This window comes from Protopterus annectens, chromosome 4.part1 (assembly GCF_019279795.1).
Source record: "Protopterus annectens isolate FY-2018-M chromosome 4.part1, PAN1.0, whole genome shotgun sequence".
Taxonomy (NCBI): Eukaryota; Metazoa; Chordata; order Ceratodontiformes; family Protopteridae; genus Protopterus; species Protopterus annectens.
Window position 1 is genome coordinate 457,713,008 of NC_056734.1, and position 27,002 is coordinate 457,740,009.

The following is a 27,002-nucleotide window of genomic DNA, read 5'->3' on the forward strand; positions in this document are numbered from 1 at the left end:
ATCTTTTGTTAAGTTTAGCCAGAAATTTGGGTGCAAAGATAAACATCCCCCAACTGCCTCCAGAGGAAATAATTGGGCTTCCCTTCATAAACACTGAAAGGGCTTGCCTGGGAAAGAATCCCTGAAGTCCAGGTTTTGCAGACCACCCCTGCCATGAGGGTGGTGTCTTCCATTTTGGTTCCCTTCCTCTGCCTCTGGGGGAAGTCCCTTCATGTGTGTTTTGGAAAGGCTCTTGGGATTTCTTGAACCACATTTTTTTCAATGCTCCTCTGGTTCCTGGAAAAGGACCTTTGGAGGGCGGAGAAACGTATGCCCACAACAGAAAGGGTCTTACCATCCGTCTTACACCTGGATAAAGTCTATTTTACTTTAGAGCCAAACAAGAATGTTCTGTCAAAAGAAGCATTGATAAAAGACTTGAATGGTTCCGGAAAGACACATAGGTGCATCCAGGCATGTCTCCTTATGGCTATGCATGTATCCACTACCCTAGACATCTCTTCTGCTGTATGAGTGATCAGCCTCATGGACAAAGTGGACACAGACTCCAGGGTGGCTAACTGGGAAGCCACTTTCTCTTGGACTCCCTCAGCTACAGTTCCTGCCAGGGTGTCTAACAACTCTTTAATCAGATCCCATTGGAGTCAGGTGAAATGTGATAAAAAATTCAAATGGTGAAGGTCGATGTAGCATAGAGCCATTTCCCAATCTGTCCATGGCCCGAGACTCCCTAATGGGCAGATGGATGGAGGAACACTCCTCAGCAACTTCCTTTTTAGTGGCTGCCGCTACGACCATAGCATCTATAGCCAACCCCTTAGCCCAAAACTGCTTATCTTCTGGAGTGGAAATATGATCTGGGCTCAATGGTGTCTGCAGCCTTCCAAAGCCAGGGAACTTTTTTGGCTAGGCTTATATAGGCCCCAGGGCCGATAGCCTAATACCTACCTATGAACCTATAAACCCATGAACCTGAGAAATCAACTGAATGAGTTCATCAGCAGGTGGAGTCATTCAAGATGTAGATGGTCAGGTGCCGAAAGCCTGCAGGTAAACATATTCCTCAGAAGAAGGGTTTTGGGACTTCTAGCCACTCCTCTGTTTTAAAATTTCCAAGATGTCTCCAAATGAGACATCTTAAGGGGGTGACCATGTGAACCCTTACCCCTCATCGAAATCTGGGTCTTCTGTGACTGATTCCTGGGGGGGAATCCAAGTACTTTCCTTGCATTTCTTTTTCTGAGGGCCCTTCTCAGTGGGATATCTGGGGAGGTATTAGAAGATGACAGTACCTGTGCCTGTGATAACCAAGGCTTCAACTCCTGCTGTCCCAGTGCGAAAGCAGGAGGAATAACAGAACTAGAGGGGGGGTACCTCTTTCGAGAGGAAAAGCACCAACTGAGTCTCTACAAGAGAAAGGGCCCTCTGCATAGCCTTAAAGGCCGGCACCCTGAAGAGGGATGGGAGCCTGGAACCGAGAAGGGCTGCCTTGCAACCGGGGTCACTCCATGCTCCAAAGAACCAATTCCTGAGACCAAATCTGGAGCCGAACTAACTCAAGCCAAAGCTCTGAGGAGCAGGGACATCTCTAAAAAACCTGAAGTGGAGACCTGTCCCCCAGAAACGGCAGGGTAGCCATAGCTCCGGGAGGTCTCCGGCTCAGAAACAATCAAAGAGCTCAGGGTAACTACAATCTTGGAAGAAGCAAGCAACTCTGCAGCTGGTATGGTTTTTGCCAGTAGGTCCAGAGCAGAAGATTCTAAGACCTCCGAGGAAGTTAGAGGAGGAGTAGTTAACAGTGTAAAAGTAGTTTCGGTACAAATACCCGAAGAGGTTGGTACCGAAGATGGGCCTGAAAGCCCTATAGTCCATAAAATTTTATTTATTAGCCTCTCCTCATCAAATTCTGAAAGGCTTTTGGTGGAACGGATGGATGAAGCGGAAGGAGACTTGAGCATTTGCAAGAATACCTTTGGAAACTCCCCAACAAAGTGATCTATAGATACCGAGTAGGTAGTTCTAGGCAAAGTGGTCTTGTCAGGTGAAGCAGCAGTCACTTTTTGCATCAAGGACTTCAATGTTGAAGGGCTCAAAACTGCAATCAGTTCCAGAATGCACATCAGCACTGGAGTGTCAACAGCACAGGCCTTTGGTTCCATGGGAACTTTCGGAGCCAAGATCTTCAATTTTATGGCTTTCAGAACCGATGGGGAGGTCAGAACTGAGAGACTTCTTTTCTTTGATTTTTCTACAGATGACAAGGATAAAGAAGATGAAACATCTATCTTAGCTTTATCTCCAGCAAATAAGGCTTCGTCAAAGGCTGAAGGGAGAAGTCCTTTTAAAATAAGCTTATTCCACCTTTCCACTAAAGCTCGGTGGCTGAAGGTGTGACAAATGCTACAATCTTCCTGTAAATGGTAAGGACCAAGACACTACACACACAATAAATGAAAGTCTGATGAGGGAATTTTATGGCCACACTTCTGGCATATTTTGAAGACAGAAGGGCCTTTACCCTTCTCAGTCATGTCAAGAAGGGAAAATAGTTAGAGAAATCTGCTAAGTAAATCTCACTCCTCAAAAAAAAGAAAAGTGACAGGAGAAGAGATAATTTTTACTTATACTTTCATATTTTAAGATAGAAAAAAGGGAAAAAGAGACTATCAACAATGATAGTTGTAGAAATACACAAGCGTGTACAGGGACAAGAGAAAGACTACGAGAGAGTGGGGGAACTATCAGCAATGATAGTTTTTCCCCTTTACACTTTTGTGTATTCCCCACTATCAACAATGATACTTGGAGAAATACATTGAGTATAACAAGAAAGAAGAAAAGGGAAATGAGATAAAATCTATAAGAAAAAAGACAAAAATTTACTTAAACCCACTAGCGCTCAGAGTAGTAGCTAAATGCGACCATTTTTGGAAAATGGCAAACAAGATCTGAGGTATTTGAGAAAGAGGGATTCTGGGTAGAGGTGAAGCTTGAGAGCTTTTGGCTGGCACAAGCTGTAGTAACCGCTGAGTCAAGATCGGAACCAAACCCATTTGTCAAGGATAAAATGACGACTGACAACATCAGATCATAAGATTTTCTAGTAACAGGTTTTCTGGCCTCCTTTAACACCTGCTGCATATCCTCATAAAGCAAGTACATAAACTGAGTCAATATTAAATCATCCAGGCTGTCATTTGTAGTTGTCCCTGAAACTGTGTGAGCAAATCCAGAGTGTGACTAGGTTTGAGGTAATTGCCCTTGGCCAATACCATTAGAAGGGAGAACCAAGATTGTCTTGACTAAAGGGGGTCACCACAATGATCTTGGATATTTCTTTCTGAATCTTCAGACGTACCTTGTGAATCAATGGAAAGGATGGAAATGCATACACAAACATTCCTATCAAGGGAATGAAAATACATCTGTCCTCCAAGCACAGCTGCAAGGATGTCTGGAACAGAATTTCTCCAGCTGTCTGTTTTGAAAGGAGGCAAACTAATCTATGAGTCATTCTCTACATCTGGACTACATCCTGAAACACTACTGCCTTGAGCTGCCAGTCTTGTGGGTCTGCCCAGGATCTGCTTAGCCTGTCTGACACAACATTTTGCTCTGATGTAATGATATAAGAGTGAAGGAAGGGAGGTTAAGTGGTGATGGTGGTTGAGTAATAACTGGGCATTATGAAGCTAGTTTTCAACAGAAGTGAAGGCTTTTAGTTGATTTCAAGAAGATGCACTAGAGTGTCAGATGAGCATATCTGTGTCAAATCATCAGCATACTCTATAAGTGATGCTTGCCTAGAAGAGGTATAGAGGTCATTAATTAAAATATTAAAGAGAAGTGGACCATGAATTGAGCTTTGGGGTACACCAGTGGTAATGGGGAGAAAAGGAGAGAAAGTATGTTGCCTTCTAACAGTTTGCTGTTTGTCAGACATATAGCTTTTAAACCACTAAATTGAAGGAGGGGATAGGCCTAGATGATGCAGTTGCTGAAGGAGTTTGCTGTGTGAGACATTATCAAAGGCTTTGGACAGATCCAGAAAAATGAATGAGACAAGTTTGTCCCTTTTCTTGTATATATTATTTAAAAAAGATAATAGTGCAGTAGTTGTACTATGGCCAGGGCGGAATCCATGTTGAATACTGGTTAAGAGCTGTTCTGAGAGGGGATGGTGAAGAAGTTAAGTGCGGTTTGAGTGTGGGTATGTTGTGACTGGGGGATGTAAACTACAATAGAACAAAGTGTATTCCCTGTTTTATCTTGCCAAGAATATAACAGCCAGCCATCTTCCATCTACCCTGAGGACAAACTGACAGTCAGCTGAAGCTGAGCTGATTAAAAGTTAAGTTTGGGTGCCAAACCCTTCAGAGTTTTTCAAGCCATTGAAGAGAGTTCTCCTCTGTGGGTGTTTGAGGATCAGCAGTTGGCTTCTGCTGTTTCTTTGCTGGGCAGGTAAGTTCTCTTTGTGGAAGAACTTTCCACATTAATAAATCGTTGATGTTCAACTAACACACTGCCTTACTGGCATATGGGTATTAATGCCTTGCTACCTTCCTGTGGCAGTTTACTAAAGCTCAGAGTCCCTCTCATTGCCTCTCTGTGGATGTGATGGGCCAATCATCTGGCCATATAGGACTACCTTACAGACCCACAGACAGGACACTTTAAATTTTCTAGTGTCATAGTAGGAGAAGGCACTCTTGGAAGACTGTTCCTTACTCTTGATCTTTTCAGCTGCTGAGCTCAGAAAAGAAACACTTTTAGAATTTTATTTCCTCTGTCGACTTTCTCTCAGTGCTTGATAGTGTATTCTTCTGCTTTGACTTTTTTTGTATATACTTTAAATTTTGTATATACTTGAGTTTTTACTTTGATTGTAAACTGATTGTTGGTTTATCGGGATTTTGTAACCCTTCAAATGTGTTTATGGCCATTTGCAAATGTTTAGTGAGTTTGTGTACTAAGACCATTTTACTAGAGTTCCTGTCGTTACCCCATGCTTCTAGAACCTCAAGTTAATCACACCTGTTTATTCTGTTGATTACAAGCTTCATGTGGAAATTTTGACAGGAAAACTTGATGATATCGCAATTTTTTTTCTTTGAGTCTATGATTATTTGAAGAGATTGATCAGGATTATTGCATCTGAAATATTTTTTTCATTTAAATCATGATTTTTGACACCATTTTATGTGCTATACATTTTTGACAAGACTGTTCCATAAGTTTATGCTTTATTTTTTGTCTAAAACTATTTGATGTTGTTTATATTTATTTGGGGCTGAAACTGTTTCTTTTTTTTTTTTTACAGAACTTTTGTGCATGTATTTTGTGCTTTGAGCTATTACTGAAACTACTGTTCTTTTATTCAGTGCAGTGTTCAAAATAGTATACCTACAGAAATAGACTTCAGATTGCTATTTAGAGGGAGAGTCATGAGTAGAATTTGTTCATTCTTTAGTGTCTGACCATACAGCCATTATTTGGTATCACTGTGACTATTTTTTCTCCCCTGACTTGATGTACTCAAATATGGTCCCCACTCCCATCATCTACCACTTCTGTACATAAAAAACATAAAAGTAAATCAAGAAATATGCCTTAGCCTAGGACTCATGTCTCAGCAGTAGCTGTGGTTATGCTATTGGACCATTTACCTTCTTCTTCCTCAAGGTTCCCTGGTGTGGTGGAAGTAACACAACTGTGCATGACATGAAGGTCAGGCACGTCCTCCAGGGGTATACCACTGCCTGGTTCAGGTACAGGAAACTAAACTCTTTAGGTGCAGGGAAGGTCTTGGTACAGAGTTTGTCGCCAGTGGTGATATGTCTTCCCTGGAGATTGTCCCAGTAGTGTTTTGCCTCCAGGTCACTTAGTGTGGTGGAAGTAACACAATTGTGTATGACACTAGGGTCAGGTATGTCCTCTGGGGATGTGTGATTTCCTAGTTCAAGTATAGGAGAATTAAATTCTTTATGTACAGGGAAAGTTGGGGTGCAGAATCTGTTGCACTGTTGATATGTCTCCCTCGAGGATTCTGCCACTAGTGTAAGGCATGCAAAAAAGAGACAGAAAACTCACCATGTTATAGGGTAACAGTCTCAGGCTGTCCTTTCAACTGAGCTGGTGGATATGGTAAGATCCATTATTCAAACCATTGATTACAGGGTGCAAACCCAGGTTATGAGTAATGCCAGCACTCCCACCCCCATTCAGCCACCCAAGGATCCTGATTTTGAAGGGGATCCAGAATCTGAAGTTTTGGAAGTATCATTGTCTGACCATTCAGTTTACCCTGAGGACAAACAGTTTCAGAAACCCAAACAGATCTTTTCTTTTTCCCAAATGCTGGCTAGATTTAGGGATGTATTCAGATTGAAGCAATCCTTGGCTATACCCAAGATTAGCAGGATATATGATCTTTTGAAGGATGAGGACCCAGACATGGCGGCCTTGCCTCCATTGATCCAAGCATTGTAGGATGTTTTTAAGAAAGCTTACAATTCTCCTGTGCTGAATGAACCTCTGCCTATATTGTTTAAGAAATTCAGGATGTGCTTTGTCATGCCTGGCCTCCAAGCCCCCTTGTCTGTGTTCCTTGCTTCTGTGTCCCCAGCAAACTTTACCAATAAAAAGACTGTCTTCGTCAAATCCAGTTCCTCAAGATAAACTAAGCAAATGGCTAGAATCTCAGGGAAAGAAGCTGGCACAGTCGAGTATGTTAGCTTTTAAAGTGATTAACTACCACTGTTTTATGTGGAAGGTTGTGTTGAGGTGTATGTATAGTTTATACGAGTTTGGTGCATCATTACCTTCTGAACAGAAACAGTATGTGAAAGAGAGAGCGAGAGAGATTGTTTCCAATGTTTCCCAAGTGTCTAAATATGCTTTAAAGAGTGCCTTGGAGTGGACCGATTCTGTGTAGAAATACAGCAATATCTGTGGTGGTAAGGAGGTATGTTTGGATGCAGAGCCAAAACTATTCTGATGAGTTACAAAATGAGATTATTAATGCTGTGCTTGATCTGATTGTGCAAATTGGTACAGTAGCTAATCAGATACTAAAAAACTGGGACGACAGAGCTAAACTGATGCAAGAGGTGTCTAAAATGTTCTTCATCCCCAAGCCCCCCTCCCCCCAGTAAGTAGGATAATTTTTGGTGGTCCCCTCCCTCCCCCCTAGTAAGCAGGATAATTTTTGGTGGTCCAACAAGCAGAAGTCCAAGCCAAACAAACACCAAGGCACCAAAAGGAAATGGCAGGACAAGAACTCTGCCAAACCCAGCAAGAGGAGGTTCCTTTCCAAAGAAAGATACCCCCTTTCCAACCTGTGACTATGCCAAGGCTCACCGCCCCTCATTCCTAAGCCCCCCCCCCCCGGTTGCCCTGTCTTGAACATTAGCTCTCATCTAGGTGGACTGGCTGTGAGTGGTTTCTGCCAACTGTGTGATCAACATCATTGGCAAAGGTTACACGTGACAGTGGAAGGAGCATCTGCCTCCATTCAGGGGTGTTCACCTGCCAAACCAGACTTTGTTATTCTCTCCCATTCTCTGACAAATGCTGGCTCAAGGGTCATAGAGCAGTTTCTCCTTCAGAGAGAGAGAGAGAGACAGAGACAGGGAGAAAATGAAAGGTTTCTACTGCAGAATTTCCCTCATCCCCAAAAAAGAGCAGTTGTGGAAACCGGTGTTGGACCTATCCCTTCTGAATACTTTTGTCAAGGTTCCCGAGATCAAGATGCTCGCCCTGCAGACAATGCTATCTGTTCTACCAGACCACTGCTTCATGGTGACCCTGGGATTGAAGGATGCATATCATCATATCCCTATTGCTCATCACTTCAGGAGATATCTGAAATTTGTTGTCTGGTTTGCACTATTAGTTTTCTGCATTGCCCTGTGGGCTATCCACTATACCTTGAGTGTTTACCAAATGCCTTGCTCTGGTAGTGTTAAAATGCTGGAATATTAGCATTCACAGTTTTTCTTACTTGGATGACTTACTGATCTATACAGAGTCTGTATCCCGGTGTTTGGAATCGCTAAGAGAAAGTCTCAACCTTACTCTCCTAGTAAGGGTTCAAGTTGAACCTTTGGAAGTCAGGCCTGGCACCCTGAAACAGACTTGTCTTACTGGGGTGCTGAATCAACACCTTTCTTTCTGAAGACAAGATCCTGTCCTACCAGACAATGTTTCAGGAATTCTCTAGGAAGAATGTCACCTTGGCAAAAGATTTCATAAAAATTTTAGAACTGATGGCATCCATGATTGTAATGATACTTCTGGTCCTGTCTCTACATGTGGAAAATTCAGAGGTATGTAAAACATTATTGGACTCAGCACCTAAATTCTTTGGAATCTCAGTTGCTAGTGCCAGCTTTTATCAGACGAGAGCTGCAGTGCTGGAGAGTACAGTTGAATATCAGTCTGGGATTTCCCTTCTTTCCACATGTTCCAGTGCAATCTGTCCAGACAGATTTGTCTGACTTTGCTTGGGGAGCTGTGTGAATGGGAGTGCAACTACAAGCCACTTGGAGCCCCAAGGATGCATGGAAGCTTATCAGTATCAAAGAAATGTTGGATGTGATCTGTGCCTTTAAAGTCCTTCACCACCTATGGATTCCAGGTCCTCTTTTTGTGGTTATGGACAACACCACAGTGATGTAATACCTCAACAAACAATGCGTACACGGTCATACCCTCTGTGCCAGTTGGCAGTGATGGCCTGAGAGCTGGCTTTACAGCATTCTTTGACTATCCAGGCATCATAGATCTATCTTTATGAAAAATCATGTATGAAGTTTGATGGACAAGGCCAATAATTCCGAAACCAGAGGTAATAGCTACCAGAACAGCTATTTTCCACAATAGAAATTTTAGATCTGCAGTTGTGGCAGGCTCGAAAGGCGGAGCGACCGGAGCTTGTAGAACCATAGTAAGGTCCCACGGGGGGACGGGACCTTTGACTGGGGTGGTTAGCAAAAAGGTGCATTTGATAATAGCTTTACACAGTCTGGAAGATGCTGAGGATGTAAAATTCTCGCCCACATGAAAACGGGAAATGGCAGCCAACTGGACTTTGACAGTAGAAGAACTAGCTTCATGCTGAAAAATATCAGCCAGAAAATCAAGAATAGCGGAAATAGGAGCCGTGAAAGGGTCTAAACTCCTCTGAGTGGCCCAGAAAGAAAAATGTTTCCACTTGTTGCGATAAACCTTTCTGGTTGAAGACTTATGAGCAGCTACCAAAATAGATCTAACTGAAGAAGAAAGTCCGGGAGTCCTAGCAATTACTGGAAATGGAGTAGCCAAGCCGTGAGCTTCAGGCTGTCCAGACTCGGAAGAGGCACCCCCGAGGGGTGTGAAATCAGATCCTGAGTTGGATCTAGGATCCAAGGTGGAGCCAGAAGGTGAGACCAAAGGAAGGAAACTATACCTGTCGAGGCCAGAATGGGGCAATGGGGATCACCTTTCTCCCTAGTTGACAAGCTTTCTGCAGAAACCTCGGAATGAGAGGTACTGGCGGGTAAGCATACAGAAGACCGGGAGGCTAAGCATAAACTAGAGCATCTCTGGGGGACTTCCCCAACAGGGGGTTCAGAGCGAAAAACCTGCTGCACTTCCCATTGGAAGGAAATGCGAAGGGATCACAGCAGGGTTGACCGCACTCGCTGAAGATCTGTTCCGCTAATGACAGATTCTGAGACCACTCGTAAGGCATCAGAATGGTCCGACTTAGCCTGTCCACTAGAATGTTGGACCGTCCCAGAATGTGCATTGCGATGAGAAAGCGCCCGGTGGAGATCACCCATTCCCACACTCTCATGGCCTCGCAACATAGGGGGTAAGATCTGGTCCCTCCCTGTTTGTTAATATACCAGACTACTGACATGTTGTCTGATTGAATGGCAATCATCCCCAGAGGAAGAAAGGCATGAAGGGCCTGCAATGCTAGAAGGACCACCCTCATCTCTAGGACATTGATATGCAAGCTGGTCTCTATGGGGGACCACAGACCTTGGACTGTCCTGCCTGAACAATGCCCCCCCCCCATGCGAGTTGGGAGGAATCCATGTTCACTGTGGTTTGGGCCAGGGCTGGAACAAAGGGTCGTCCCTCCAAAATGTTCAGAAAGCTCATCCACCATATGAGGGATGACCGACACACTCGACTTAGGTAGATAGGATAAGTCAGTGGAAATTCCAACAGGGACCACTGAGCCGCTAGAGTCCACTGAAGAATCTGCATGTGTAGCCGAGCACACGGAAGAAGAGTTTTGGTCACCGCCATCAAGTTTAGGGCCCTCAATACTGATTCCCCTGTCGGGAAGTGAGAACGGTAGATCAGGGAGACATGCATCCTGAGGTTTTGAACTCTCTCCAAGGTCAGGAATACTTTTCAATGAAGTGTATCTATCCTGTCACCAATGTAGTCTATTACCTGTATAGGCTCTAGGAGAGATTTGGATATGTTGATTGTGATACCCAAACTCAGGGCAAGTGTCAGAAAGTAATCCCTGGTTTGGGAAAGTAGACGCCTAATGGGAGCAGTGAGGAGCCAATCGTCCAGGTATGGATAGACCCGAATCCCCTGAAGCCTCAGGTGAGCCGCTACAACCGCCATCACTTTGGTAAATACCCTGGGGACTGTGGTGAGACCAAAGGCTAGGGCTCGAAATTGATAATGATTGGCCCCTAGCTGAAAGCAGAGGAACCTCCTGGAGCTTCTGTCTACTTTTATGTGATAGTAAGCATCCTGGAGGTCTAACAAGCACATCCAGTCGCTCCCTTGTAGATATGGCATGATGGACTGTAGTGTGACCATCCGGAACTTCTCTTTGGCAACTGACAGGTTCAGGATAGAGAGGTCCAGAATGGGCCTTAAGTCCCCTGTTTTCTTTGGCACCAAAAAGAACCTGGAGTAGAAACCTGATCTGGACTGATCTGGGGGGATGGTTTTGATGGCTCGTTTTCCTAGCAGCTTGGAAATTTCCTGTGCTGCTTCATCCTTTTGCATGGGTGGAACATCCGGGAGGTGTTTGAGAGATATGGGGTAACCCACGAAGGGGTTAGAATATCCTCTGTATATGATAATGAAGCACCCAGCAGTCCATTGTTATGGACTCCCATGACGCTGGGTGCAAGGGCAATCATCCCCCGACTGCTTCCAAAGTACAGCAGCCGGGCAACCCCTCAGGGTTGCTGCCAGGGTATGTCCAAGAACGGTTCTCAAGACCCAAAGTTTCACGGACCCCCTCAGCCTCTGGGCCAGCGTCCATTCTGTCCCCCTCTGCCTCAAGGGGAAGAAGAGCCCTGAGTGTCCCGGGAATATTGAGACTTCCAGAACCACATCTTCTTTTGCCCTCTCTGGTTCCGGGAAAAGGACCCTTGATGGTTAGAGAAGCGGATCCCGACAGCAGACAGTGTCTTCCCATCCTTCTCACTCTGGACTAGTGTCTCCTTGACGGTCTTACCGAAAAGTGCAGAGCTGTCATAAGGGGCATTGGCAAAGGGCGCCTTAAAGGGTTCGGTAAATTGACACAACCTGAGCCAAGCATTACACCTCTTGATACCACTTCCAGAGTAGCCATTTTCACGGAGAATGAAGCCTTATACTCCTGCGACATGGACTTGGGTAGAGACTCCTCCAGCTCCTTTGCAAGGTTGTGTTGGATTTTAGTGACATGGGCCAAGTAATTCAGCGCCCTGATCAAAAAGGTAGCTGAAGCATACACCCGCTTCCCTAGGTGGTCCATCATCCATGACTCCTGGTCAGGAGGGTGGATCAAGGAACTTTTCTGAGATAACTCCCTCTTAGTGGCTGCTGCTACCACCATGGCATCCACAGGGGAGTCCTTATTCCAGGATGGCCTGTCAATGGGGGGGACTTAAAATTTTATCGGGGTGTTTTGGGATAGGTTCCATGGTATCTGGTTCCTTCCATGCCCATGAGGTGATCAAATCCACTAAAGGATCCATGGGAGAGGACACCCAGGAAGTAGACGGGCTTATGCCGAAAGCCTCCAGGAACACAGACTCATCAGAGGAGGGCTTGGGGGCAGACCAACCTCCCCACTGGCACAGGATCTCCATGATGTCTCCAAAGGAGACATCCTCAGGAGGTGATCTTGGGGAGCCCTCCCCATTATCTAAATCTGTGTCCTCGGTAAGGGACTTGGAGGAATCTAAGTGCCTCCTCTTGCACATATGCTTGCGAGGCACATCTCCAGTGGGGCTTTCAGGGGAGCACTCGCAAGCCATCTGTTCCTCTGGGGGAAATGTCTGGGGCTCTTCGAGCATGGGTTGTCCGTTCGGTAAGACAATGGGGACCGTAGACAGAGCAGAGGGGTCTGGCCAGAGTTCGAGGGGGTGGCCAGGGTTCTCGATTCAATGGAGAGGACCCTTTCTACCACATTGAATGCCGAAGGTGAGTGGACCTCCTGGGAAGCTAATAAAGAGGTCGGTCTCCCCGGGTCCAACATGAGAATTGGAGCCGGTCCTGAAGTGGATGGAGCTCCGAGGGAGGGGACCTGGTCCGACAATGTCAGAGCCTATGGAAATGGTTCCACCCCCTCGGATCCGACACCCAAGCTCTGGATCTGAGAGTGGCTTAGATCTAAACTGGTCGGATCAGAGATGCTCCAGGCAGCTGTCGGCGTAGAGGAAACAAGGACCATCGACACCGACCCCCTGACCAAGGCCAACCTCAGATCCGAGTACTCCAAAGCTGAAGGTCAGATCGAGGAAGGACAAATGGGTTGAAAAAAGAAAGTGAGCTCCCCCCTCCAGAGGGAGGGGGGCTGGCAAGACCCCCATCTGGATCTGTGTACAGATAAAGCGCCTCATCATCTTATCCAGATCCATATCCGATAAGGACCGGGTTGACCTTGACGAGACCACAGACTCCGACCTGGCTGGTCGGGGAACTGAGGCCTGGGAGACTGGACGTGCCTCCTCCGGCTCCGGGGAGAACATAGGAGACTGGAGCCAAGGGAAGTCATGGATCCATGCTGAGTTGCTCAGAGAAGCGAGGTCTGGGGACCTCGTCTACTTTTCCTTCATCTTCGACTCTCTCTCTCGTTTTCTACCTCTCCTCTGCTCCACTACCACAGGCTTAGATGCAGGAGTTTGAGTCCCAGCCTGGGAGGGAGGGGAGACCAGAGGAAAAGAAGCGGGAGAGGCAGTCACAGCAGCCGCTGTGACTGAAACCGAAGACAAGGAAGGAGGATCAGTAGCAGGCAGAAGACCTTTGAGGGCCAACTTGGCCTTCCTATCTTTTAAAGCTCGGGGGTTGAACTCCACACAAATGGAGCAATCCACACTAAGGTGGGCCACACCTAAGCACAACACACACAGAGTGGGGCCATCCGCTGGGGAGAGCTTATGGCCACACTCTGTGCAGCCCTTGAAGACAAGCTTTTCAGCCATCCTATGAGAAAGAAAGAAAACCTTAAAAAAAGGACAGGCAAAAACTTTCTTTACTCTAACAGACAAACACCCATTCACCACACTAGTCTATAGATAACACTAAAGGGGAGGAGGGGCACCACAGACAAACTACTCTATCTATCTAAACAAACCTACACTCAACGCCAAAACGATGGGAGGGGAGAAGGGGTACCTAAACTAACCTAGATCAACTGAAAGAAACAGAAAATTTTAACTTACAGCAGCGAAATCACCCACTGCTAGCTGGAGCTCTGAAGACACGATGTAAAACAAATCGCAGCAAACGAGATCTGGGAGGAAGGCAGTGGAGGTGTATTATGGGTAAGGGGAGGAGTGTAGATTTCGGAGTTGAAGCTAGTAATATTTGCCGGCTCGGATCCGATACGGATCCGTATTCCCACAGGTTAAAGACCAAATGAAGTAAACTACTTCAGATCTTGAGATATTCTACAACACATGCTAAATTTGCTGCCAGTATACCCCACTACCTGGACTTTGTACAACTAGCTACTACCCACAACATTATTCATAAAGCCCATGCCTGTACCGCACTAAGCTCTGCCCTTCCTTCCTATCACTCAAACAGATTCTTTCTTCCTTTCTAATGATAAACAACTTCTCACCATCTATAAACCTGAAGATGCAATTGTAAATAGCCTTGTCTTCAGAATTCTATTCCAAAGACTATTAGAGCTGTAACCTACCATCCTTTCTTCAAACATCTTCTGAAAGGCCACATATTAAACTCATGTCTCTGCTCATGCTATACCCCCGGCTCAACATAAACCTTGGCTATTTTTCTCTACCCCTATCTGTACAGATTCTCTACTATCATCACTTCCTCATCTTCACCTGGATATCCTAACCTCTACCATTTTACATAACCTATTTCTATCACCTCCTCCCCATTTATACGAATCTATCATAATCTCCCTCCCTCTTTATTTTTACAATTGAACTAAGCATGTGACTTTTACTTATTACTACTGTGAATTGCCATAAAGATGCTCTCTAGAAATGAAGCTACTGTTTGACCTTGCTTTTCCTCATTGTTCTCTTTGTAACATACTTTTAGTACATCTCTGAGCCTTACAATATTATTGATTATTTTTGAAAAGTATACTTTTCTGCTGTTTCTTGTATAATGTGTTTGAAAATGTTTTTATTTTCTGTTAAATGTAGTTTTTCTCCCGGGCCACCACTGAAAATTAAAAGTTATGTACTCACCATAACTAGGCATCTGTGTTGTCCATTTTCATTCTTCCTGAACATATGGGTGCAGATCCAAGTTGCCATATAGCCCTATAGTTATATAAATACATATATATATATATATATATATATATATATATATATATATATATATATATATATATATATATATATATATATATATATATATATATATGGTTCTACCTGACATAATCGAAACCCCAGAACACCGACAACGAAATTACCGACACCACATAACCGACAGTGCAAAAACACGAAACCTCACATGCCCGACAACGAAATAACCGACGGTACACAAACACGAAACCTCATACACTGCACACACCACAATAACAACAATCAACAAACAAAACACATCCCTGTCCAAAACCACACACACAACACAAGCACAACAAAATCCCTACAAACCCACACTAAACCACACATACACAACTATCTACAACCCTAACCCAAACCCTAACCCTAAGGTCCGTCACTATCGCATACTCAGCTAACCTGCGCCCTAACCCTAACTCACTTAACCCGCCCCTAACCCAAAGACTATCACTACCGCACACTTACCTAACCCAGTCCCTAACCCTAACTCACTTAATCCACCCCTAACCCAAACACTATCACTACCACACACTTACCTAACCCAGCCCTAACCTAACTCACTTAACCCGCCCCTAACCCAAAGACTATCACTACCGCACACTTACCTAACCCAGTCCCTAACCCTAACTCACTTAACCCACCCCTATCCCCACAGACCTTCAATATCCACACTTACCTTACTCGCACCCTAACGTCCGTCACTACCGCATACTTACACAGCCTTTTCCCATGTCAGCATCCTCGGCGTCGGTGTTTTCATCCATCGCGTCGGTCTTCTGCATTGTCGATCTTCTGGCGTTCGTGATTCGCTTGTCGGTGTTTTCCGCTGTCGATGATGTCAGGTAGACCCATATATATATATATATATATATATATATAGAGAGAGAGAGAGAGAGAGAGAGAGAGAGAGAAGTGTAGCTGATAGAGAAAGGAAGAGCTCAAACCTGGACTGTAGGTTCCAAATACAGTCCAATAAGTCTCTCCAGAAAAATAATGGATGGGGGATGGATGGGAGGGAAGTTAAGGAAGAATGAAAATGGACAACACAGATGCCTAGTTATTGTGACTATATAACTTTTAAATCTGATGTTATCTTTGTCATTCTTCCTCAATTAACAGGACAGTGTCCTCAGCTACATTGATCTTGGGTGGCCCTCATGGAAGGATATTCCAGAGTACTGCTGAACCAAAGGTAGCTCTGTTTCTAGAAATAATATCCAATTTGTAATGAGTAACAAAAGTATGAGCATTTGACCATGTAGCTGCAGCACAAATATCATCCTGACCAAAAGGCATATGATGCAGCCATGGATCTGGTTGAATAAGCTTTGGGAGGTTTAGGTAATGTCATGCCTTGTTGGGAATAAATCTAAGAAATACAGTCTGTAATCCTTTTGACTATAGTGACTTTAGAAACTGGACAACTCAGCCTTTTGGTGAAAATGAAACAAAGAGCTGATCTGATTTTCTATTTTGTTTGGTTCTGTGAAGATAAAAATGTAATTGTCTGTGTACATCAATGAGTTTCAACATGTACTCTCCTTTGTTCAAAAATTTGGAAAGAAAACTGGGAAGTGAATGGATTGGTTAATGTTATTCTCAGAAGCCACTTTAGGTAAAAAGGAAGGGTTAGTCTGTAAGGAACCCTATCCTTATGAAAAATGATGCAAGGTGTTTTTGAAGAAAGAGCCTGGAGATCAGATATTCTCTTTGCACAGGTAATGGCTGCTAAGAAGGCTGTTTTCCGTGAAAGGAATTTTAAATAATTTTTAGCTGAAGGTTCAAAAGGTTTCTGCATTAGACCTTGTAGCACAACTGGAAGATCCCAAGATGGTGAGGGATCCTTTATAGGAGGTCTTAGAAGAAAAATAGCTTTTAGGAAAGCTTTGCATAATTTAGACAAAGCCAGTGAAATTTTTCTGTTCCCAGTGTGAAAATTAGAAATTGCTGCCATTTGAAGTTTACTTGTAGTGAAACTTGCTCTTTCTTTAAAAGGGTTGACAAAAATTTAATCACAGAAACTGAGGCAGATAAAGGGTCAAGTTCATTATTCAAAGCCCAAAGGGAGAATCTTTTCCATTTGCTCATGCATATTTTTTGGTAGATTCTTTCTGAGAAGCCAAAATAATGTCACATACAGGGGAAGACAGCCTGGACTGTCTAACCACTACTGGAAGTGGAGAAACCATGTGGTTAGTTTGAGGGCCTGTATGTTGGGATGTTGGATCCCCGATGGATGAGAGAGTAGATTTGGAGTTGGCTCCAGTATCTATGAAGTATAATGAAGGTGAGACTGTAGGAAGGGAACCATACTTGCCCAGGCCAGAAAGGGGCAATGAGGATTACTGAGCTATTCATCTGACTTGCTTTCTGCAGAAATTTGGGAATCAAGGGGAGCAGGTGATAAGCATAAAGTAGATCCGAGGGCCAAGCGTGGACTAGTGACTTGCCCTGATGGGGATAAGAGCAAAGTCACTGCTGCACTTGTTGTTGTGGGGAGTTGCAAAGAGGTCACAACGACAGAAGATAATTTCCACCACAGATTGACTGAAAGACCACTTCTGAAGCATCAAAATGGACCTGCTTAGTTTGTCCGCTAATACGTTGTTTTTTCCCCAGAATGTGCAATTAGAAAGCAGTCTGATGAGATCTCCCATTCCCATACTCTCATGGCCTCTTTGTACAGTGGATAAGATTGAGTTCCTTCCTGTTTGTTGTTATAACAAACTACAGACATGCTGCTGGTCTGGACTGCTATAGTCCCTAGTGAGAGAGCATCTTGCAAAGCCTGCAACAAAAGTAGGATTGCTCTCATCTCTAGAACATTAATATGCAAATTGGTCTCTTGGGGGTTCACATGCCTTGGACCTTTTTTCTCAGGAAATGCCCCCTTCCACCCAAGTTTAGAAGCATCAATGGTCATTGTGACCATCAGGGTCGGTAGAAGAAAAGGTCGGCCTAGATGAATATAGTCCTACTGGACCCACCAGAGGAGGTACTGTTTGCAAATTGGGCATACCCAGAGTCCATTGCAAAACACACATAAAGAAATATGCCAAAGGACATAGTACAATGGCTGCTGCCATGGAACCTAGTGCTTGAAGTACTGATCTTGCTGTAGAAGGTGGCTGGGAAAGAAGAAGATTAACTTGACTTCTACTAGTGGAAATGTGATGAGGAGGTAGAGGTGCTACCTGTGTTGTTGTAACCAAAAGTGTACCAATGAACTCCAGGATCTGGACTGGCATTAAGTTTGATTTGGCATAGTTTATTGTTATACCCAATGACTTGTAAGTCTGGAGTATCTGGCATGCAGAAGGAGATAGTTGGAAGGTGCGGTGAGGAACCAGTCGTCTAGATATGGAAACACTTGGAATCCTTTTAGCCTCAAGTGAGCTGCCACCACTGCCATGCAATTGGTCTCCTTTTGCACATTCTCTTCCGATGCGCCTCCTCTGTGGGATGTTCGGGTGAGGTGTCGGAAGAGAGGGGAAAGTTACTCTACTGGAACTGGTTAGATACTTAATTGGAACTGGCTGTCCCTGTGGAGTAGGTCTGATTGACTCACAGCTTGGAAGCAATGACTGAAAAGGGATAGGATCCAAAAAGTGAGAGGGCAGCTCTCTTGGGAGAAAAAAAGCCCTTCCCACTACCTCAAAAGCCGATGGACCCGGAGAAGCTTCAACCCACCCTCTTAAAGCCGAAACTCCAAATGAGGCTAGGTCTTGACCTCCCTTGGATCCACGCCTCAAGGATGGAACTGGCTCCAAACTGTCCAGGGCTGAGGCTCCGAGGGGAAGCAATGGATATGACAAAATCAGAAATTAATGTATCCCCTCAGATCTGATACTGACACTTCAGCTCTGGGACCTGTTCTGATCAGAGGGTATTAGAGCAGAACTAGTAAAGGATATAGTTGGAGTGGAAGAAGCTTTCCTTGGATCTGACACCAGACCTCTATGGATTTTCCGATCCTGGCACTCTGAAACCACTGGATGGATCAGAGAAGGAGAAATGTTTGCATCAACCTATCCACATCTGCTTCTGATAAACTTCTGGAGGACCTACAAGAAGTTGTGGATGATGGCCTGGAGTGTTTCTTGTGTGTCTAAAACAACTGAGTAGGCAAGGCGGGTGATATGGATTTAATAAGAAATTCTGGAGTATGACTCCTATGAGATGTACCAGGCTTCAGATCCAGGGACCCAAGATCCAAAGGTGATGTAGTAAGAGATGCTGAAATCGCAATGGGAGCCGAAGCCTTTGGATCACAGAATTTCTGATCCAAGGGTCAGATCTTCAGATCAAATGATGTCAGATCCAAAATTTTTCTTGTTTTGGTCAGAGGCTCTGATGAAGACCTTGGGAACTTCAGAGGAGATCCCCAGAAGAAGAAGTTGTAACAGGTAGCAAACCTTTTAAAATAAGTTTCTTACAACTATCTGCCATGGCCCTAGGATGAAAGGTAAAACAAACCTTACATACAATGTCTAAATGTTCAGGACCAAGGCAATACACGCACTCCTTGTGGGCATCTGAATTATGGATTTTTTGCCTGCAAGAAGTGCATTTTTTAAATCCAGTTGGCTTTTTTTTTTTTTAGGAAAAGAAGAAAAGAACAGTAAACAGTTTACTACAAACAATGGTAGGATACAGAAAATACCCTGTTAAGCTAGAAAGGGTAAATAACAGATAAAGGGAATACCAACAATCGTATGTAAATAGTTAAAGGGTGAAAAAAAATGAAAGAAACTCCTAACCAACTTTCGAAAAACTAAGAGGGAGGATGACTAAAGTTAGAGAAAAATCTCTAGGAAAAGTAAAAAAAAATTTCAAAACTCACAAAAGTTTACTATGATAACTCCAGATATGAACCTATGTCTGTTCGCGATAGCAGAAAGTAAGTTCTGAGGTAATGGGGATGCAGTATGGCTTTATGGGTAGAAGGAGGAGCTCAAGAGCTGGATCTGAAGACTGGACTATGCGGCCGAATCTGACCCGAGGATCAGACCTGAACTCATATGTTGAGGAAGAATGAAAAGAACAACATCAGACTGGGCTTCTGTGACCCAGTCGGACTTTACCTGTAAACAAATGTCACTAAATAAATATAACCGATATAGCTAAGGCTACTGCAGCAGTGAGCCATATGATGAACTCCCTGATGTTATAGCTGAAGTTCTGATTCAGGAGTAGCAGCACAGACTCTCCTCTACCCAGAGAACATTAAATCAACACTTTCTTCTTGCATGAATACTAGAAAAGTCACATGAGTCCAGCAGTACACCGTACATGCATTTTGTGGACCTGAAGAAGGCAACATCATGGGGTACCACGACATGAGGTTTTTGCCATCTAGTATCTATATTTTCTGAGTGAAAGTCATGCTCTCAGTTTTTATAGATTTGTTGACAAGGTAAGCTCATTGGATACAATTTATTTTTCCAAGGGCGGCCCAGGAACACCTTCTGGTTAAATGACTTGCTCAGCATCACATAGCAGAAAAAATGGAAGGGGAAGAAATCAAACCCTGTATCCTGGACTACAAGAAGCAGCTACTTGATATCTAAGAACTTTAACCCTCCCTGTTAAATGCGTTATCAGTTTTAGGTCAAACATCTTCAAGGCAGGCAAAGGACTCCACTAATGCTGTATCTTGTCTCCCCTTGAGTTTGTGATTTTCATGAAAATGATAACATGTTGCATTACAATTTTGAAAAATATGCATTATAGGGATGTGAGGGTTACATCTTCACTGTCTGCAGAAAATGTTTTTTTTCCTGGCCTTATGTGAATATTATCTCTTGCTCTTAGTGGAGTGGTAAAAAATCAGCATTTCCAAAGCAGAATCAATGATTCTCTGCTCTTTGCAGGTAAGACAGTAATGACTACCCCAGGTTGAGGTATTTAAGTACATTGGGGCCTTGTTCATGAATGACAGTAAAGGGGATAGGAGGCTGTCCAATGTACAGGTTCAGTCATTGTACTGACTGTGGCGGTGAAGAAAGATCTGAGTTATATGATAAAGCTGTCACTTTACCTGGCAGTCCTTGTTTCCATCCCCACGTATGCACCTATGGTCAAAAGTTTTGAGTAGTTACTTTAAGGATGAAATCACAGACACAGGCAGTGGAACTGAGGTTACTTCACAAGGCTGTCAATCCCAGTCTCTTTTGACAAAATGCGGGGCTTGACAATCTATAAGGGTTTTAGAGTACAGACACTATTTATCCAGTTTGACAAATGTTCTTGTAAGGATATGAACCGGGGTCTTCCACAGGAGATGTTTCAGAAAAGTCCACTGGGAAGAGGGAGTGGGCAGACTCTGGACATGTGCAAGAGATTAGCTCTGTCAGTTTGCTTGGGATTGCCTTGGGATGATCTGGACATTATTACTGGAGACAGGGAAGTCTGGCCTACCCTGCTCAGCTTCCTACTATCCTGATCCTCACCAGAGCGAGCAGTTTAGAAAATGCATGGCTGAATATGTAATACTACTAGCTATGTGCAGGTGTACAGTGATGCACTCTGTGGAGGCTGGCAAAAATGATAAAAAAGACAACAAAACAAATGACAGAGAAGCAGCAACATTTATATCATCAAGATCTGCTGAAACAGCCATTCTGATGTAAAATATATAGTTATCCAATAGAATGCTAAGCAACTGCAAGCATTTTTTCTTATGCTTTTTTACTTTCATGTCTGAGCACCATCAGGCCTCCCTCATTGAACATAAGTGCATGCCCCTGGGCAGAGTACTTGTAACCCACGTCATTGCAAGGGCCACTATACCTTCCCCATGTGACTGCACACATCATATACCCGTGAAGTAAGCTTATGTAATGTTAACTTGCTGAGCCAACACAAGATTCAAGATGACTTTAGGCTTTGCCTTCCCCCCTCCCTTGATGTCATCCTGCCATCCTGCAACCCAGACTACCCCCTCCCCTCCAAAGCAGGCATGTTCATCCTCCCCATACTAGTTCTAGCAGATACTGCAGCTGCTGTTCAATCTCAGGTTATCTGTGTCATCGTCCGTGCTTTATCCCAGTACTCCAGCAGATATGGCTTGAACAATTTCAAGAATGACAAAATATTTGTACATATGAACTAGGATGTACTCCACAGAATAAAACAATTTATCAGCCTCAAAATTAAAAAGACAATTCCCATCAGAATGTTTATAGCTGAAGAGTTGCTGCTTTTATGCTTCTTAATCCTAACTTCAGTAGCAGCAGGAGCTGGAATTGTATACTGATGTATAATACAGATAAAATGTAACAAATATAGTCTAATAAGAAATGCAACATTCACATACCTACTATTACTATCAGAACCATCTTTTTGTCCATTTGGTTGCTTCCTTTCCAATTTGGAAGACATTTTATTTGACTTACATTTCACCCCTGTCGATACTTTATGCTGAACCTACATGGAAAAAAAAGAAACAAATCAAAAGCACCATATATGTTTGCTATTCAAACTTTTAGTATAGAAATGGGTAATAGATAATGAGTGCTTGTGCTTCAGAATTTGCAAGCAATTCTGTACGTTTTCAATATGCATAGGTCTGAGTAGTGTATGTAGAAAGAATAGGAAAAATATGTATCTGAAAGGGAAATACCAACAACTTCAGAGGTGGACAGGAACTATAAGGCAGTCATATCATGTGACAAAAGGTAAGGAAGTAATGTGAGAAAGTAGCAAGGGTGGTTAGTGGGATATCATGATGCAGCAATAAAGGTATAAGCTGGTATTTATTTACTGACATTTTATTACTGGGAGAGTCCGAATGGGTAATTGCCCATTTTCAGAGGAAGCCCGGGGAAGAAAAGCTCCAACAATTTACAAAAACATTTTAAGAGCAAAAATTTTAAAATCTTCAAAAATAATACAAAAATACCTACAGTTTAAATAATTATACCAGATTAGAAATAATATGAAAACATTGGTTAAGAACAGATGCAGCTTATATGACAATGCGTTAATATTTAGAGAAATTTTAGACAGTTTATAGGGAAATTAAAGGTAAGTTAATATAATACAAACAGGAATTGCAATATGAAGTGAGAGAAGAAACAGGGCTATGGCATATTTAGAAAGAGAGTCAAGAAAGAGAAATAGATTGAAGCAAGGAAGTGAGCGAAGAAAGGAGAGTAAGGAGATGTAAGGTTTGCACAGGTACTTGTTCATAATTAGAGATATAGTTTACACTGGAGTTGAGCAAGAACAGAGCCAGACATTGACTAGGAAATCTTTCAGAATGGTTATAAAGGACTGAAGGGAGGGTACTGAATTGATGGATACAGGTACGAATTTACAAGCCTTAGCAACATGGTATGAGTACAGAACATTCTCAGCAGATCTGGTAGGTTTGTGGACAGAGAGGAGCTTTTGTCACTGAATCCTAATGACTAACTGGGAACAAAGTTGTGTAGAATGGTACTTAGTGTTGGACAAGCAGATGGATGCTGGATAATTTTACAAGTGGCACAAAGTCATGCATATGTTAGTTGGAGTCAGTGGTGGGTTCTGAAAGGGGTATTTACTGCAAAATGTGCCACTTTATTCTAGCATTGTTCAAGTTTTGATATTTTGTGATGCCTAGAGTTTAGAAAGGGTGGGAGTGCAATAGGGTAGTGAAGGGGGAAATATTAGAAGTAAGTAATGGGTGACAACCTAACTAGAGTGCATTTTGCAGTTCTGCTGACCTTAATTTTGCTAGAACATATAGCATAAGGCAGTTCACAGGAAAGCAGCACAAATACTGCACTGTTAGTGTTAAAAGCCACAAAATAAGATGCAAGAAGGACTGTATCTCCATAGCCTTAACAAAAACAGGGGAATATATGAAAGAACATTAAAGCACTTAAAGGAAAACACCAGACAAGGAAGTTCCCATGCTTTAAAAATGTATCAAAAAATAGGTTTTCATCATTGATTTTATTCCATATCCCAAAGAAATGCTGATAGGGAAAACTGTTCAGTGTATGCCTGGGGTATGTATCCCCTGCAGAAAATGCTTTTTTTTTCATACTTACTGCATGTTTTAAATCTCAAAACTCATTTCACTCTTCCACTTCTGAGAGTTAAAACATAAAATTTGGGTTTAAATACCTTTTATTTCCTTCTTCTCCTAGTTGGAGATTTCATCAGCTGTGGCCTTGTCCCTGTCCGGAATATGACCTCATGCCAATATTACATGCACAGCCACTGCATGGATCATTTTATATAGCCAGTGATGCTAAATAATTTTTCTGAGCCATTTCCAGTCCTCACAGGAAGTGTGTTTACACTTTTTTTGTACAAAAATATGACTATTATAACCATTCCAGCAATAGCTGTACAATACTTGAAATAAAACTGTAACAGCAAAATTATATAAACTCCCTCAGAAGGGGAGAATAGTGTGAGGCTTTATTGTTACACTGACCTCCCCTCAAAACTCTTTTAGGAAGATGGCAAGCATCTTAAACAAATATGTCAGCTTTGTGGCATACAGGGATGAAGTCCTAACTATGACCCATGTGACCAGGGTTAAGTTACGGGCGCCAGCACTGCAGTAGTCAAAGGGGGGGGGGGGCGCAGAGAGAGGAATGAAGATGACAAGATGTTATGCCTTCCCACATCTTTTAGGAAGAAATGGTGCAGGACATGTGCTCAGAAGATATTTAGTTGTCACACTGCTGGTGTATACTTGAAAGTACAGTAAAATACTCAACAGATAGCAGAGATAGTTAATACAGTAGGACCTCTGTTTAGACAAAGGCTGTTTCCTGACAGGCTTTCTTTCTCTTTCTTGGAGAAAACAAACAGCTGATCTGTTTTTCCTGGGCTCAGGAGTCCTAACATCATAATTCAGTTGTCTATGCACATCCAGCAAATGCAAATTTTCTCCTTCATTATAACAGTTTGGATAAAATGGCAGGTGAATGGTGATTCAAGGATATTTCTAAAATAACCTTTGTCACGAAGGAGGGATTAGTTTACAATGTAAGGTGGTCTGCACATCAGAAAAATCCTACCTGAGTTAACAGCCACCATAAAAGTATCTTCAGTGAAAGATAGTTTACCTCTACTGTCCCTGCCACTTCAGAGAGATATAAAGGTAACCTCCAATATAAAAATATAGTCCCAAAGGAGGATAAGTATGTCTTCTTGGTGATCTTAAGTACAGAACTTCCTTTAAGAAGGTCTTAAAATCTGCTGCTATATGTGGACAGGCTGAAAGAACCAGGCACTGCAAATAAATATGCCTTTACTGAAGAATAAGCTAAGTTTAATTAAAGTAACTGTTTAAATAGTCCAACAGTCTCAGTACAAGTCAAAGTACAGGATCTGGGCCTTCTGTTGCAATCCAAGTGACAAACTCTGACTACTGTAAGCAAGATTTTTTTGTATTTGGTCTTCTGGTTTCCTTCAAGATATTCACAACTTAAGTTGAGATGGAATCACTGCTAGAAATCAAAAAAATTATATCCTCTGAGCCACTAAAGTCAGAGTCCTGAGACAGAATGTGAAATCTTGTCCTGCTGGTGTGTCAGCAAGGACCTATGTAGAGTTGAGGGCCATTGTGGAAGAGTGGCCAGGTTCATTACATCACAACATCATGGTTGTCTTAGCCAAGAAAGAATGATTAAGATTAAATTGGCTTTGCCTTGTTTTCGCTTGAGTCATACCTTCTGAATCATAGGAAATGGTGGGAAAGGCACGCAGTAAGATCTATGTTCATGGAAAGGAGAAGGCATTTTTCTTCTAAGCTGACTCATAAGAAATACAGATGCTGAATATTCTGACTTGATTGTTGAGGTACATAGTAAACAAGTCCACTTACAGGAAAACCTATATCCACACAATGCCCTAAAATATCTGTGGATCCAAGTTCTTATTCATGGGTCAACATTATCTTCCTGTTTAAAGTGTACAGTCACACTCACACACTTACATTACACACCATGGCATGTGGTTTTCTCCGCTGCCATGTTGCATTTTTTTGCTATTTGCACCTGTTTTAAGGCACAGTCCAGAAAATAAAATCATCTGCAAAATTTCAATTTCCCCATGACATCACTACAAAGTTCATTGAACTTTGTCCTGGATGATGAAAAATAGAGGACACATGCTGGTGTGTCCACAGACTTTAACGGGCACACTACAGCATATGGGCAGGGTCCATCCATTAAAATATGTGGATGTACCCACACAAATCCCCAAGTTATATCAATGACAGTTTCAGTAGTATTATCTGGTCAGGTCCTTAATGAAAAGTTCAAAAAATGTTTTATTAAAAAAACTGCCCACATAATTTTAGTTAGTCTCAGTACAAGAAAGGGTGAAAATAAGTTACATAGTGTCTTGATGTATACCTAACGTGAGACTTTACACTTTAAAGTACCAGTTAAATGATTTTGAAAGCCAAGGATACAACAGCTTAAAGTTAAAGGCTGTGTTGTAAAGCCCAGTTTTAAATACAAAGCGTCTCCTTGCAGAGTTGGAAGGATGTAGTTTTTCCTTGTTTGTTTGTGGAACACATGTAATGATTTGAAGATGCTCTGGTTGATAGTTGTCTTAAAGGCCACTGAGGACCTGTTACACTGTTTTTATCTCCTTCAGGTTGATGTGAAGATTCCTTTCTTGCTCAGGTTAATTGCTTTGAACTTTGAGATTGTTGAAATGGACTCCACAACCATAATCCGAAGAGTTTGCTGCTGGTTGTTGTACTTTTTTAAAATAAGTACAGCAATTCCTGTGGATACATTTTCAATATTTGTTTCCCACATGAATTCCTTCTTCAGTTACAGGAGATTAAGATTTGCAGTGCATTTGTATAACTAGTTCCAGAGATATCACAGGTGACAATGTGCCTTTCTCATGTGTAAAATTTCATTAAGTGTTAGAAGAATGCAAGAAAACATAACTGAAGTGATGCATTTTGTTGAAAATATGGTATCAGGGCTGTTTGAATCTTTGTCCTGAATATAAATCCTCATAAATACTGAACCTGTCACTGCCCCTAAAAATGTTACTAACATTGAAGGAAAGGTTCATGAATGAGTTCTTACAGTTCACTGTTACTCCTAAAGATACCAGGGACAGCTGTCTGGTTTATGTGTTGCAGCAGCACTTCTCTTGCTTTCGCAACTTTCACGCAATCATCTAGATTAGGGAAATGTTTATGACTTGCTTTCTTGGACACCCCAAACAACATAGCCA

General features: G+C 42.8%; 1 protein-coding gene across 1 annotated transcript in view; it reads right to left on the reverse strand.

Moving 5' to 3' along the window:
- TERB2 (telomere repeat binding bouquet formation protein 2) overlaps nucleotides 1-27,002 on the reverse strand; it is a 554,159-nt gene that overhangs the window by 449,764 nt on the left and 77,393 nt on the right. The window contains exon 2 of the mRNA XM_044070775.1: nucleotides 22,108-22,217. Within this exon, the coding sequence (XP_043926710.1) occupies nucleotides 22,108-22,217 (110 nt within the window). The remainder of the gene's footprint in view (nucleotides 1-22,107; nucleotides 22,218-27,002) is intronic.